The sequence below is a fragment of the Ptychodera flava genome, assembly GCF_041260155.1.
Source record: "Ptychodera flava strain L36383 chromosome 3 unlocalized genomic scaffold, AS_Pfla_20210202 Scaffold_27__1_contigs__length_13241970_pilon, whole genome shotgun sequence".
NCBI lineage: Eukaryota > Metazoa > Hemichordata > Enteropneusta > Ptychoderidae > Ptychodera > Ptychodera flava.
This window is the reverse complement of record NW_027248281.1, coordinates 12,595,220-12,612,382: the sequence shown is the minus strand read 5'-3', so window position 1 is coordinate 12,612,382 and position 17,163 is coordinate 12,595,220. Positions and strand designations below refer to the sequence as shown.

The window sequence follows — 17,163 nt, the reverse complement described above, 5'->3', positions numbered from 1 at the left end:
GTCTATGAAGAATAGTTTTTGAAATACAATAGCCGAGATCAATAAAAATCATCTTGTTGGTAAAAGAAGTCACAGTACATGTTTTGACATTTTAATCAAGTTTCCAAGAACGACACCAAAAGGCGACTCTGTTACCACCTTTTTTGTAGTTTTACACAATCTAAAATAGTTTGAATAGGTCTGAAAAATTTATTTGGCATCATCAGCATACCAAGAGACATAGTAAATCTATATAAACACCTGGTAAATATTTACATTAATAGTGAATAACAGTGAATCAAGTAGTGACCCCTGTGGTATACCTGATGATACTTTGCCCACTCAGAAAAACGACTATCAATAACTACTCTTTGTTGACGGTTACTTAACTATGATTTTGACAACTGTAGAAGGGACCAGAAAAACCATGACGTTCTCGTCTGTAAACTGACTCTCTATGATTTACAGAGTCAAAAGCCTTACAGAAGTCAGTGTATCTCGATCCTTACTACAGAAAAATTACATAAAAACATAAACGTGGTAAACCATACACTGTGACAAAATTGCCCCGCAAAATTAAATATTATAGTCATTCATAGTAATGCAAAGTTTCATCCATAGTGGAAGACTGTTGTATACAGAAAAAGATGGAAACAGCTTTATAGAGAAACATTACAGTAACGTTATGGCATTTTTCCATTATGGTCTCTTGTCTTTCCTTCTTTTCTGTTCATAATGAAAAACAAGGCTAAGTAACTAAAGGAACAAGATAATATTTACGATATACTCTGTGCACATGCGCACAAGGTCACAAAAGCATTTCTCACTATGGATTCGAAATACCTTCGAGATCCAAACGAATGCTCACGAGCGATCAATGGACTCCCTGAAAGTATGGAGACACCGTACAGGCAGCGACGCCAATTGATAATGGATGTGGCCACAGAGGAGGTTACGAGAACACAGGAACTCCGAGATTCCCTGAACCGGAATATTGAAACCGTCCACTTTATGTTAGAAGTACTGGGTCAGCCTTTGTCTGATGATGAATCAGAATAGCTCTGATCACAAAACAAACATACAAACTGCCCTTTTCAGGGCACCAGATATTCAAAAAGGAGACCATCCGTTGAGTAATATCTTACCTCTAACAATTACAGAGAAAGCAGTGTTTGTTTACATGAGTCTAACATGCGGACCGGTACCCGAATTTTCATAAGCTGCATTTATTTGTTTTCATGTCACAAAATTTACTATTTTATATGATCATCGACTTTGTTAAGTTTCATCTGACTGGGTAAATGACCGATACGTGCAGCCTTTCAGCCAATTACATTGTATGTACCAAAATGCAACAAAATGTGTGCCCTACAATGTGTTTGATTTGTATACTTTTACTTTCGAGCAGATTATGTGGGTGCGTCATTCTCTAGATCCATCTTGCTAATATAGTAATATGTAAAAGTTGATCAGTAGCTAGTTGTAGTCAGTGTATATTAATTAATGTTGAGAGGGGGCAAAATTACCTTTTTGCCCTCCCGACTGCAGCATTGAAGTGGGGGGTTTGGGGTTAACTGCGCCCAGTTCCTATGCCTTTGTTAACGAACGTTCCTAATTATTGGGATAAAAAAAATTGTCTACGTACTTTGAAGGTACTGCGATAAAAGAGTAATGAAAGTCATTTACTTTAAACCAGCTAATTCCTGATTGTTTTATATTTCTTGCCTTAACCAATTAGTGAAACAATATGGCAGGACTTGCTTTTCTGAGCTTCACGATTTTGCATATAACCTTACAGGGCTTTACTGAAACCAATGAAACTTGCCACATAAGGTTATGTACACTGATGTAACAGCAGCAAAGGAAATTGATAATTTTCATTTCAGCTATTTAAAAGTGTTCATAAAGAGAAATTCATTTGAAATTATATGTGATGAATATTGCTCATGATGTTGACACTAATAATTTTGAGAAAGTTGTGAAACTCCTGGCGATATCATATCAGAGAAAAGTGTTAATTAACAGACAATTCTAACATATAAATATGTGAGCCCTTTCAATTTGTATGTGGTTTTCCAAATTGTCACTATTGTGGTGAATTGCGTTTTTTTTCTATTGTGAACTTCAGAATCGGTCAATGTGTTGATATACACATCTCAAAAGCAAGAAATCAAATATAGCGGTGATTCGTTCGAACTCAACTGTGATTCCACTGAAGGCTTTGAAAGTATTTCCTGGATTAAGGACGATATAAGTGTACAGGTAAATGTATCGACGACTTCACTGGTATACGCATTAGTATTTTAGATTTTAACTGCTTGTAGCCAAAATGTAGATACAAAATTTAAAGTAATACGGTAACCATAGCTACCATTGAACATAAAATTTTTTAGCTCGATATTTCTATAATAATGGCGAGAAAGGCGATGAGCTAGTAGACATGCTCCCAAGCGTTTTTCATCTGGATGGAGACTAATGAAGTTAAAAAGATCAGATTCTATTACGAAGGCCCATTGCTCTTTAAAAATAAATTCAGAGTTTGCTAAGTTTTCGACGACGTAAATAGGAAGCTGATAGAGGTTATATAATTTTCAGGTCGATAGTGTATTACCCCAACGCTTACAGATTTACAGATATATATACAACTAGAAGACACGGAGTCACACACAGAGACACACACCAAATTACACACATACATACCTACCTACCTACATACATACATACCTACATCCATCCATCCATCCATCCATCCATCCATCCATCCATCCATCCATCCATCCATCCATCCATCCATACATACATACATACATACATACATACATACATACATACATACATACATACATACATACATACATACATACATACATACATACATGCGTACATACATGCGTACATACATGCGTACTTAAATCGTAACCTATTGGTGACAGGGCATGTATATAAACATGGTATATAAATTCCAGCCTTTCTTTCATTTTCTCTGGTTTAAAGGAAGATGAAATGCACATTATCACGTCGGAAAGAGGGTTTAGCACACTCGCGATTGCACGTCTGGCCCTCGCTGATCAAGGAACTTATCAATGCATGGTACAGACAATCTGCGGTGTTATCAAAAGTGATAAATACACACTTAATCTTCCAGGTAATGTCATGTTTACCTTGTTTACCTCCTTATTGTTTAGGAGAATTCGTTTCTCCACACATAGTTATAATACTAATAACCCTTCCTTTCCCTTAATCATGAAGATTGAAAGAATGGCGCTCTTGGGGATCGATAATCGACAACAAATAATAGTTCTTATCTGATTTGTTTTTCAAATGACGACAACAAGCATAGCATCAGAAGAAAACCTCTGACAACGACCATACATCATACAATGAAATATCCCGACAGTTGAGAGAAATGACCCATGCACGCACGGTACAAAATATCACATCTCATTGCATTCAGACTAGGTTTAGGTTCCGTGGAGTTGGTCCTGGTGCAAACAAACATACTTTGTGAATGCGCTATGACGGACTTGAGTCGGCTATGAGCTGACCTTACTTGCATCCTCACCTGACTTTCCTCGTCTATTCTCTGCTTTGCAGCTGCCTCGTAATTAAACACACAGATGATAAATAAATTACAAACGATGTTCAGCTTCAAACTACCCGTGTATTTCGTCTTCGATGCATCTCACGATAACGTATCAAATCAACTAATAACGTATTGGATCAAATGATTCATGGAAATAGATTATTGGGATAGATTTATCCTCAATCGATCGATTTATCCATTAATCAATCGATAGATCGACCGATTGATCATTCAACTGATCTATCAATCGATCGATCTTTCTGTCGATTGAATGAATTGATCTATTGGTAAAACGATATACACATGTATATATATAATATATGTGACATATATAACATATACTTAAAGGCACTAAACATAATTAATATAATCTCATATTTATTGTAATGTTGCTCTGCATCCCTGCATAGAGTACTTTAGCCATATATTTATGTATAATCTCCCAGTATTCCGAACGAGTGTGACGTCATCGAAGACGAGGGTTCGCTCCATATAGCGGCAGTATCCCTCCGAGCCGGTAGGCGAGGAGGGATACAGCTATGTGGGGGGGGGGGAACCCGAGTCTTCGATGACGTCACACGAGTGAGGAATACTGGGAAATTATATATTTATCACATTCATAGACCCAATTATTTTCAATTTTTAATAAAATTGGCTTTACGGTACAATATTATGTGGAACTTTATTGTGTCAATGAGGCGGATGAAGTTATGCGGTCCCAGCTGATTCAGGACATTATACCGGCCCACGCCGGCCAGTTTCTACTGAGTAAAACCACAATGCTCACGCAGTTTGAATGGATATAGCTTTCTTTGAATGGATATAGCAGCTGATCATAGAGAACTGATGAACACAATGTCGTCATATTCACGATTTTATTTTAAGGTAAAGTGCGAACGTCAAAAATACTATTTCATAGTGTCAATATTGAAATGACCACGCGGTTCAAAATCGTGCGTTGATGTATTGTTATTATGTGCAATCAAACTCAGAAACTGCCGCTTGCCTTACTCATTCAAAATTACAGAAAAATGTGAAACCTTTACTTCGGCATCGAAATAACAATAAAGACAAAATTTAACTGTATATTTCAGAGTTTTTGTCGATTATTATACAACTTCGCTGTCAAAATGGAAATTACACGAACAAATGGGCCGCTTCTGTCAAAATCGAACGCTCCAATATGTAAACACAGAACGATGCGACAATTCAAGGTTATCTAAACAGAGAAACATGAAACAGCTTTGCAATCATGAATGAAAAAAACACGTCTTTTAACAAGCTGGATTGAGAAATGTTTAAATTTGGTCATTCAACGTTCATTCCTGTGAGCTATCGCTAGTGTCATATATGACTGCCCTTCGTCTACGTTGTGGCTGAGGAAACCCTGACGACCCAGCGACATTTATTGTAACGTTCACGGTACAGCCCGTCATCGTAGCATGACATTCCCGCTGCTGCAGCTGCCAGAGCACATTGCCCAGAACTTGAATTCAAACCGGATTGAGCTGGGTAGACGTGACTTGTCGGGATCGTTGACGCATTTTCTGACACAGGACCATGGGGCAGAGCGTTAAGAGGAATTGACGAAGCGTTCGGCTGTGCGGTTGGTATCGCCAACTGCCGGCCGTTATCAAAGCCCACCAAAATGTCGGACATGAGCTCTTGCTGGGGAAGGGAGTTGACGGCATAGGAATTGATTGACTGAACATTTCGATGACCAGAAAGCTGCATTATTTGGGTTGGTGGGATGCCACTATCGTGGAGCTTTTGGATGGCTGTTTTCCGTGCGCTGTGGTTGGTTTTACGCCCCGGTATCCCTGCTCTCTCGGACATAGTCATAGTCTGCACGATGTTTTCTAATTTGTTCTTCCCCGTTGGCTGTCGCTTATACCAAATATTACCAATTGGCTTGTAATTGATGGCGAGATAAAAACGTGAGTCGTCCGTACACATTTCAACAGGTCGATGGTCACGATACAGCTTGTAGGTTTCGATCGGACATATGGCTTTGTTGTCAACGGCGAACATCTTGGGCGAATACGGACGATTGATGGCATATTGTCCGGAGCGGGTTTTGTTGTCGCGTTCATTAAATTCAACGTACTCTCTGCCCGAAGCTGTAACTTTTAATTTGATATCTCCCCACAGCAATTTCTTGTTTTCATCTGATGCTCGAAATCCCAATAGTTTGGTATTATTCCACCACACTGTAAACATTAGCGATTCTGGTGAATGGTTACCGAGCACCCCTTTTTCGCGCATCATCAGGATTTCATTGTCCGTCAGGGGTTCGCTGGCACGGGATTTATTTCCTTTACCTTTTGCTTTCAGATCAGATCGTTTGGCTCGAATCGCCTCTTGAGATTTCGCGAATACTGCATCCCGGCATATGGAAAATTTGTACCCGTTCTCCGATAAAAACCTGTCGATGCCCCGTTGATAAGTTGTCAAAGTGTCCGGTTCATATTCTGTCCCATCGCTTTGTCTCGCTCCAATGAAGAACTTTGACAGGTACAAATCCAAAGTTTCAGTGACAAATTGAAAATTTCGGCATCAAAACCATCCTCCGTTGCTGCTAGAAACTTAATCAGTTGCCTAACTGCATTATTTGTTGTTTTGATGGTGTTCGATTTGCGCTGGTTGGTTATGAATGCATCAATTTCGCCCTGGGACACGGCCACGTAACGCTCGGTTGACGACATTGCTCACTTTGTCTAAAATTTTAGGGGCAGACGATCGTGTCCTCATTTTCGCGCCATTGAAATGTGAACAATTCGAACAAAAATCGGTGCAAATATTTTCTCATTTTATTTCCTTTTCGATGCTCTTGACCATTGCATTTCCAAATGCTCCACAACCCGCTTCATATTCCTGTGAGAATTTTTCTGATAAAACAGGTGTTCATTGACAGGTTTAATTAAAGCAGTTCCGACCGTATACCCCTACTTCTGACGTCAGAAGTAGGGGTATACGGAAATTCTGTAAACCGTATTACCATAGTATGATGTCGTACTATAGGAATAACTGGGTCTATGTATGTGATCTGTAAACCGTATTACCATAGTGTGATGTCGTACTATAGGAATAACTGGGTCTATGTATGTGATATATATATATATATATATATACACTAGTATATATATATATATATATATATATACACTATATATATATATATATATATATATATATATATACAAAGATATATATTCCAAGAGTTATGCAGTTTAATGAAATTCAATGTTAATCAATATTATTCTTTATTGTCGATTTTAGTACTCGTTGGCAAGCCGTGCAAGTGTCATTACAAAGAGAACTCCACAAATCTATATGAAAGGCCTAACAACAGTTCAATACCAAGCACACCAGCTGGAGTCACTGACGTCGATGGTAAGAAGTATTTATTAAACACATATTGTCCCATTTAACCATAACATCAAGATTCGCTACTGAAGTTGTATATCTTTTAGTAAATCCCCTTTCCTTTAAAGTGTTTGATGAAGGTTTGCATGTATTCTGACACTCGACATAAGAATCAGCATATTGAGAAAATAAAAACTACATTTGTTACAAGTCTGAGAATAAATGTGTTTAGTAATCACATTATTAGGACCTCGATGTTGTTGAGTTATAACAAGATTTATAGACTTGATCACCCTGCAGCACCTGCGTTGGTAGCAATTATTATTAAGACTGCATGTCCTATTTGCAGTTCAAAAGATGACATCATAGTTATTCGCGTAAGGATGATGAGAGTCAAAGGTTACCAGAAACTCAAAATTTTAGTTATATGTTTTCTATGGAAGACCGGTCATGACCTGCGAAATGTGACCTGCATCTTTAAAATGTGATCTGCGACCTAACCCTAACACTAACTCTACCCTAATCCTAACCCTAACCCTGACCCTAACCCTAACTAACCCAAACCTAACCCCTAACCCTAACCCTAACCCCTAGCCCTATCCCTAAACCTAACCCTCACCCCTAACCCTAACCGCAGATCGCAGTTTTAAAAAAACTCGCTTGTCGTGACCGGTCTTCCATAGTTTTCATCCCTTAGGGTCATTTTTCATTATACACCAGCTGTCTCGGACTGTATGTAGGAAACGATATAGTCATAACTTTGCTGCAAGGTCTAGGGCAGTTGTTGTCATGCCTTTGTGTATGACTCTGTCATTCCTTGGGGCACTACACTTTCCCTATCTGTTCAATGCCAAATAAGTATCTCCAGGGACCTGCAACTTGCAAGGATATAAATAAAAGAATTAAAAATCCTACCTTGAAAAATGAAATTATCTCAAACACAGACGATGAATCATTATATTTGAACTGACAATAATGACATTGAATAACCATATTAATCTGACAGTCCATTGACACTCACATTTGAATCACACAATATCAAGCATTTGCATGGATTCGCACTGCACTCAGTTCACTATTCATTCTTACAGTATCTAAGAACATGTAGACTGTCAGACCATGGGTGAAAAATCTCTTCTTTTTACATCAGAGGTCATACAAATATTCAAAATGTGCATGTTGAAAATAACACACCACATTCCATTTTCAGCAGAAATAGTAATAATTTAGAAAGCTACAAATGAAAAGATGCAAAATAAAATGACATATCATGTTTAGGTAAGATCAGAATTAAGGCCAAAAAAGGAAATGTTTCTGGTCAGCGCGCGCGTCACTTGAACAACAGCCCGTCACCCGTTTTTTTTCTATTTTGGCTGATTTTTTTCAATGCCAAACTAGCTATAACTGAGTGTTTATAGATGCATAATAATTGATATTAATGTACTTGATTCGACTGAGCTGGTTACCAGTGAATGTATGCGAGAAATCTGCTTTTGGAATTTCACCGGATTGTTGATTCACTAAACATGTACATTCTGGTCTCTGAAGAAACTGTGAATAGATATTTTAAATACAACACAAGTTTAATTTGTGCTTTTATAAGTGTTTGGCAATTGATATAAATGTACATCATGAGAGTAGTGGTTGAACAGGCATATGTGAAAAGGCAGATGTGAACAACTAATATGATATTGAACTTTCACCCTAGTGATTATTTCTAAAGGGTAAAGGTATTCTTTAAAAGTTCAAAGTGACATGAAAAAAATATATGTCAATTATTAATATATCATTTATACAGCCTGTGACTCATAGGGCACATATAAATTTGGGAGGTACAATCTTTTCCTTGCTAACACTTTGTGAAGGGTCATTATCTTTCCATTTTAAAGTGTATATCTCACCTATATTTTGTTTGTCTGATCTTTATCGAATTGAATAAAACAGTATTTGTTATTTCAAAAAATCCATAACGTTCTCGTGGTAACTTTGTCTAAAATAGTGTATTTCACGGTCAAAGTGGTGGAAAATCCACCCTGTCTGAAAACGTTTGAGTTCATTTTCGTGACGTATTGGTCACGTGGCGTGACGTCAGATTCGGCTAACATGTGAGAGCTATCCCCTGAGAGCAATAGACAACACATTGGGTACCAACTGCGAGAAGATCTCAGATAGTTCGATATGATAAATAGATGCGCGGTTTTGGACTGCAAAACACAAACCTGGATAGTTTTAGTTTATATATACGTCGTCAATTTGGTGTAGACCTAGAAATATTTCCGTGAGAGCATGGCAGAGTTGTGTGTGCCAGCAGCCGATCCAACGTCGGCCGAGTCAACAACTGTGTACTGTACAGCCTACAGGAATATGCCTGGACATGGAGCCGACCCACACGCCCAGGATATTCTATGAATGAGACTCAACTTCAACTTTTCATCCTGCCTGGAAATCTTACTCGGTTGATCTTCGGCATTGTTCGACACTTGTCGGTTACCTATGGCAGTCCTGAATTCTCGTGGTTGCTTTGTCACGATATCGATGCCGCTTGAATCGGGTGTTTGTTCATCACTCATCTGTTACAGTTGTGGCCATTATTCTTCGGTGGGGCAAGTTGGTAATTACCTACCAATTTAGCTAGGGATATTGCAATATACCAAGGGAACTTCCTAAGCCAAACTCTGTTTTCCTATCTGCAGCGGCAAGATGAAATCTAAACAAACACAGCGGGTAACACATTTTACAGCCACCAATGGTGATCTGATACCGGGATGAACCATAATGTACTCCACTGTCCGCTTTGTTTCAGTAATTTAGCTGGTCAGACGGAACTTTGGTAATGGTTTTGTATGTGTGGCTCAGTTCATTGTGTAGTATGTTGAACACTGTTCTGATTGCCGGCTGGTTTTTTACAGTACAAGTATTCTAAAAAGGTATTTTGTCAATATTTTACTGGCTGCTATGAAAGGTTTCTTCACCGGTCCCTCAAAAAATTAAGCAACTAGTTGTGCAGGTCATGTCAAACCTTTTGATTATGGCCTTCCAGGATGTTTTGGGCTATGGTACTGAGAATGAGATGGGTGATGACATGCTGAAGTGCCGTCTGTGGCGCATTTATTCTCTTAGCGATATGTTCCATAGTTTCAATTTCATGTAGCTTTGTACGATTATTTTCTTGTTAAAATATCAACAGATTTTGTCATCTTGTCTCGAATTTTGATGGAGTTTTCAAGACAGACTGTAAAGTTGACTTTTTATGAGTCACTGAGTGCTTTTGAATTAGACTCCTGTGAACCACACAGTGAAGACCGGCTTTTTAAAGATCAATGTACATGGGGTGATCTCTATGGAAGACCGGTCACGACATGCGACATGCGAGTTTTTAAAACTGCGATCTGCGGTTAGGGTTAGGGTTAGGGGTTAGGGGTTAGGGTTAGGGTTGGGGTTAGGGGTTAGGTTTTCTCTCGTGAAAGGCCTTACTTCGCTCTCAACCCTGGAGGTTAGGCCAAGGGACAGAAAAATTGTAACGGCATAACTTAGGGTTAGTTAGCGTTAGGGTTAGGGTAGGGTTAGAGTTAGGGTTAGGTCGCAGATCACAGTTGAAGACGCAGGTCGTATGTCGCAGGTCGAGACCGGTCTTCCATACATGTCGGAGTCCTAACGTGGCCGCTATTTCTCCCAGGGTGTAGGCCTATCCATTGTAGAAGTATGCAGAAATAAGATCGTCTCTACCTCTGTAATCCATTGTTAGGAGGAGAACGAAATGACATGTATGCAAACGCCATATTAGTTTTGCAACTCGCACGTCGCAGTTGAAGAACTCGCATGTCGCAGTTTAAGAACTCCCAGGTCGCAGTTTAAAAAAAAACTCGCATGTCGCATGTCGTGACCGGTCTTCCATAGATCTCAAACTTTTGTACAAAATACCATGTTTTGTAATGATGTTACTTCATACAGCTTTTTTCAAACCTAGTTATGTGTAATATTTATCAAAAAGAAGACAAGGCACGATATGATCTCTTAAGATCGTGTTTTATTCCTTGTAGTTTTCATTCCCCAATCCAGTCCCCTTTTAACGAACATACATGAAAATGGTTCATCCCGGTTATCAGATCACCATTGCTGGCTGTAAAATCTCATTACCCGCTGTGTTTGTTTAGATCTCATCTTGCCGCTGTAGATAGGAAAACAGAGTTTGGCTTAGATAAATTGCCACTTCGGAAGATACATAAATTCATAAAAAGGTGGAACAGCCCTGACAACTGGGGCAAAATTTAATGAGTAGCTATATCATTCAATTTTACTGGTGATCAGTTAAAATTAAGCCTGACGCATCGGACAGCGTTGTCAATACCGCGGTCGCTCTAGAAGAGGGACCGTGCTTTGCCAAACGTCTATTTTGCTTCTGTCGATATCTCATTCACATCTCTATTTTGCAATAGTGTTGCTCAAGTAGGGCAAGCTTTGAAAGTGCGAATAAAGAGTGTACCCTACACTCATTACAATGCGATGTTACATTGTTTAATTGGCTACACCCTTCATATTTGGTATGATGGGAGACCTTATGGTACCATATTTCATGCCTCATTAAATATGCACAGATCTAATTTTTGGCAAACCAATAGAGTTAGAGGTCTGATTTTTGGTATATAGGGATAACTATGGGATACAATTTTTTTGACAAAATGTCACGTGACCTTGATGACCTTTGACTCAAATGTACATATCTGTCCATAACTCAGTAACCACAAGGGCTACACCCTTCATATTTGGTATAATGGGAAACCTTATGGTACCATATGTCATGCCTCATTAAATATGCACATATCTAATTTTTGACAAGCCAACAGAGCTAGAGGTCTGATTTTTGGTATATAGGGATAACTATGGGATACAAATTTTTGGACAAAATGTCACTTGAACTCTATGACGTTTGACCTCGAATATACATATTTGTCCATAACTCAGTAACCAACAGTGCTATTCCCTTTCACCTCAAATATACGTATGTACCTAAACATGAGCAACAATTAGTGCAAACACCTTCATCTTTGGTATAATGGCAGATCTCATGGTGACACATCATATGTCTCATCAACTATGCGAGCTGCTTGGCCCCTACAATGCTGCTTGCAGCTTTTATTCTTCTTCTTCTTCTGCCTTTTTTGCCCTTCTCAATCTCAGAAACTGCTCAATGAAACTTTTTAAAACTTGGTACAATGTTTAAGGTCAATGAGAGGTAGTGCATGTAAGTCTTGAATTTTTAATGAGTCACTTGACCTGGCTGCAATTTTGAAATGAAAGTATTAATACTATCTAATTTGCATAAAGTTTGACCGATCCAAAATATTTTCGCAAACTTTATAGGCTATACCACCTAGATGCTATATATTAAATTTCATGGAAATTGACCTGGCAGTTTTTGAGAAGAAGATTTTTTAAATATTATTTTTCTGATTTTTCATGACCTTTGACCTCCCTATACCTCTGCAGCTAAGCTATACCAATGGCTCACTCTGGCCTTTGTATGTGAGAGTCATATCTAATTCTTGGCAATCCAATAGAGCCAGAGGTCTGATTTTTGGTATAAAGGGATACCTACAGAAAACAATTTTTTAAACAAAATATCACATGACTTCAATGACCTTTGACCTCAAATATACATATATGTCCGTAACTCAGTAACGACAAGAGCTACATCATTCATATTTGGCTTGATTGGAGACCTTATGATGACACATCTTGTACCTCATTAAATATGCACCTCTCTTTTTGGGTAAGCAAACACAGCTAGAGGTCTGATTTTTGGTATATGGGGATAATTATGGGATGCAATTTTTTTAAAGAAAATGTCATGTGACCCCATTGACCTTTGACCCTAAATACACATATATGTCAATAACTCAGTAACCACAAGTGCTACACCTTTCATATTTGGTAGGATGGGAGACCTTATGACGCCACATCATAACCTCATTAAATATGCACATATCTAATTCTGGGCATGCCAATAGAGCTAGAGGTCTGATTTTTGGTATGTGGGGATAAGTATGGGATACATTTTTTCGGCAAAATGTAACGTGACCTCGATGACCTTTGATCTCAAATATACATATATGTCCATAACTCAGCAACCATAAGAGCTACATCATTTATATTGTTTGGGATGGGACACCTTATGACGCAATTTCATAAACCTCATTAAATATGCACATATCTAATGCCGGGCAAGTCAGTCGAGCTCGAGGTTTGTTTTTTTGTATACGGGGATAAGTATTGGATACATATTTGTCGATAAAATGTCATGTGACCTGTATGACCTTTGATTTAAAAAATACGTATTTGTCCATAACTCTTTCATTACATTTTCCCATGGTTTTCCTGCTGATGTTCTCGTATTTTTTTGGCCAAGCTCTAGCAAACATTCTGCCTCGCATGGCGCCGGCACATGCACACTGCACGGTCTACAGGTAGTGAGCGCGTGGCACGACAGCGGATGTCGCGTGCATGATGGCTGTTGACCCAGCAACTCTCAGGGTAAACACACAAAATGGCGTCCCATCTTGAGTTCTATGCCGTACGACGATCGAAATCAGAATAGATTTAAAGCTGAACACAGTTTTTGTCGGTTACAATTGTAATAGCATATTGCTCCTTAAAAGGTTCGTCATGTATGGCGATTTTTGACGATATGACGATTGTGATACAGAGGTACAGAGGACTTGCAGCGGTGTCGCGCGTGATGTTGACCTCATCGTTTACCTTGTGTCGTATCAGCATGAGTGTCATTTGTACTGCGTCAGACACTCGACTTCGTCTCGTGTCTGACGCAGCACAAATGACACTCATGCTGATACGACACAGGAACAGCGATATTGGGTAATGACCTCTAAGTACTATATAATATAATATGGGCCGTGTCAAGCAATACACCCCTGAAGTCAAGTCACATGTTTTCGAGAAAAATTGTTGCAACAATTGATGTATAAAGTTGCAAATTGAGTGTTCTATTTTGTTTTAAGATCCATCGAAAACACTGTATTTTGCAGACTATAAACAAGTTAAGTCGCTTATACCGCGTTCTGAAGTGATAGCGGATAACATGTTATCGACAGAAATGTTCAGGTTGATGCAAATAACTGAAAAAACATAAATTTTACATTTTATTTAGCGTGAAATTACGAATAGAACCGTTTAGAAGGGAACATGGTTTCGTGCCTTACACAGATCGGCTGCTACAAATCCTTGACTCGCAGAGCCAAGTCAGTGTGTTTACTTCGTCCGCAAACTTGTGTTTGTTTCCATGTATATCTGCAAGCTTATCCGATAATATGTCAGCATCGGACCAAGAATTGGTCAATTTATTGCTTGACTGGCGAAATGACGTTTTAGCTAATCGAGAACATTTCGAATTCGAAGTAGTTCCAGAACGCGAACCAGTTATCAGCGATCCAGCCGCGGTTCCCCGTCACTTGGAGATCGGCCACATTGTCGACGATGTTGATGACGAAGAAGGCTACTTCTCTAGCTAACCCAGGGTGAGATCAGCCGACGCTCAAGGGATTTCGTAAGGTAAACATCGAGCCGTTCCCAGACAATGGCGAAAGAGAGTGGTCCTAAAAATGTAGACACTCTTATCCCCTCGATTAAGTTACAGCTCGTCGCTTAATGGTGGTTGGCTGCGGTGTAACGGTAAAATGCTACCGACGGCTGTACTTCGATCGTGTTCATGGGTACCGCCACGACCTCGCCGAATTTTCGTGGCAGGAAAGGGACATTCTGTTGCTTGCCAAGCTCCAGTCTGTGGAGGTGTCTGGAGACACTGCTAGAGGGGAGAAGAGGTCATGTCAACGCTTCCGTTACACGTTTGATGGCGAAGGAATTTGTGAAAAAGCATTTGTTTCATTTCATCGGTAAGTTTCTCTCAACGTCGTCATCATAAATGAAAAATTTATTCATATGTAAATGCAACCTCGCGAACCGCTTTAATTTTTGTTTACGCTAATCCAATGACTTTCCAATGCAATAAGGAAAAATGCATGCTGACGTTCAGGTAAAATTTCTATTGCTATTGTCTTGTCATGCCTTTCATTCCTACGAATCCTTGTGTACGATCGGGTCGTTTCCTTTAGAGATATCGACAATGTTACCGATATGCATGTATTTCAACGACTTTAAACAATGTATTTATATGATATAGCCGTGGCTATTAAATTTTCACTCGCATTTAACTGATTTAACAGAGGTCAGCTTAAGTTTTATCGATTAGTACTCAGAAGTACCGTGATGTGTCAAAAGTGGTGCTTTGTATTTTGTATAAAAATGATTGGATGCCAGCATCAATTAGGAGGGTAGGAGTAGGTGGGAGCTGTCTATGTTGTGCTGAGAATTTTCATGTAAGGTAAATCACCTTGTCTCATTTTCCATTTTCTTTTCAGGTTCTCAGTCATTTAAAAATCTAAAGGCCCATTAGAAGGAGAAAGGAGTTCTTCCAAAAGTCTGTGGGTGAAAGGGAAGAAGGCTCATAATGCTTATTCGTTTGAGGTGAGTGATTTAAACAAATTATTTTGTGATATGTGTATTATGAATTCATGTAGTTAATTCATGTTACTGTAGCTATTTTGAAAATCATTAACCTGTGCCTGCAATCATAGCATTTATTTAGAATATCATAATCATTAAAAACACAACATGAAAACAATTTATTTTGGCAAAATTGATCAGTAGTGTGTATAGTTCGACAGCTTTGACTTTAAAATTATTGAAAAGAATATTTTGGCTGTATGTAAAGTTCAAATTACCGGCTAATCTCACTCCTCCCTAATTTTAGTAAAGTTTTTGAAAAAGCTGTCTTTCCCCACATTTATAACCACGTGCAGAATGCACTGGCCGACAATCAGCACGGATTTGTTAGGGGGCGCTCCACCGTCACCAACCCTGTGTCTTACATAGACCATTTATCCAGAGTTATTAATGATCGTGGCTAAGTTTATTCCATTTACCTTGATTTTAGCTAAGCCTTTGACTCAGTCAATCATAGACTTTTACTGCATAAACTCTCCCACTTTGGCATTCATAGTAACATTTTGAATTGGTTCTACTCATATCTTAGTAATAGAGTGCAGCGTGTGGTCCTTAATGGGCACTTCTCCTCATGGAGTAAAGTAACTTCTGGTGTACCCCAAGTGTCTCAGTTAGGTCCACTTCTATTTGTTCTCTACGTTAATAATATTAGTTCTTCAGTTTCAAGTTTCATGTCATTGTATGCAGATGACTAAAAATTGTAGAGGCAAATTTCTAACAACTCGGACTGCAGTTCTCTTCAACAAGACCTTAACCACATTGAGAGATGGTGCATGACCTGGAAACTAAAACTGAATTTTAAAAAAATGTATGGTTATTTCCTTTACGAACAAGAAAACTCACATTCTATATGATTATAGTATTAATGGTGACAATTTATGTAGAGTAACATTTGTTAAAGACCTGGGTGTTCTTCTCACCCAAAATCTAAACTTCTCTGCGCACATTAATACAATTACTGTTAAAGCTTTCAAGTTGCTAGGTTTTATAAAACGTAACTCATGTAATTTTAGAAATGTCAACACTCTCAAAACCCTGTATATAACACTTGTCGGAGCCAGCTTGAGTATGCCAGTCAAGTATGGTTTCCACACCAACTGTATCTCATTCACCGTCTCGAAAGAGTTCAGTGTAAATTTCTCAAATACTTGTGCGGTAAAACTGGCATAACCTACTCATCTGGCTAGTACAACAAACTCTGTACCTTTTTCAAAATTCCATCTCTACAAGAGCGTAGGAGTTTTATGGATGCCACCTTCTTTTACAAATGAAAGTTCTTTTTATAGCAGCTCCGAAATTCTAGCGCGTATCTGTCTGCATGTGCCTTCTCGCACTCTGCGCTCAAAACAACATTTTAAACCTAATGCATCAAGAGTCATCGCTCATTCTTCAGCATTTTTACAGAGAACTATGAAACATTTGAATAGTATTTTAAACAAGGAGACTTTTGATATTTTTAATTGTAACTTTGGGCAATTTCACAGATTTTTATTTAATAATGTTTATTCTTTTTAGATCTGTATTTTTTACCAATGATTGTTTTTTTAACTGTGTTGTTACTGTCTTTGTTTCTTTGTTGTGCTCTTTGTTAGTTTCTTTTTCTTTTGCTGGAACTGTAATTGGGCGAAAGCCCGTTGTTCCCAGCCAGTAAATAAATA

The 17,163-nt window shown here is 38.5% G+C and overlaps 1 protein-coding gene across 1 annotated transcript in view; it reads left to right on the top strand.

The window, feature by feature from the left end:
* The window catches only part of LOC139126347 (uncharacterized), a 66,146-nt gene that overhangs the window by 38,878 nt on the left and 10,105 nt on the right, over positions 1 to 17,163 (top strand). The window contains exons 7-9 of the mRNA XM_070692416.1: positions 2,108 to 2,241; positions 2,974 to 3,124; positions 6,842 to 6,955. Coding sequence (XP_070548517.1) covers positions 2,108 to 2,241; positions 2,974 to 3,124; positions 6,842 to 6,955 — 399 coding nt within the window. The remainder of the gene's footprint in view (positions 1 to 2,107; positions 2,242 to 2,973; positions 3,125 to 6,841; positions 6,956 to 17,163) is intronic.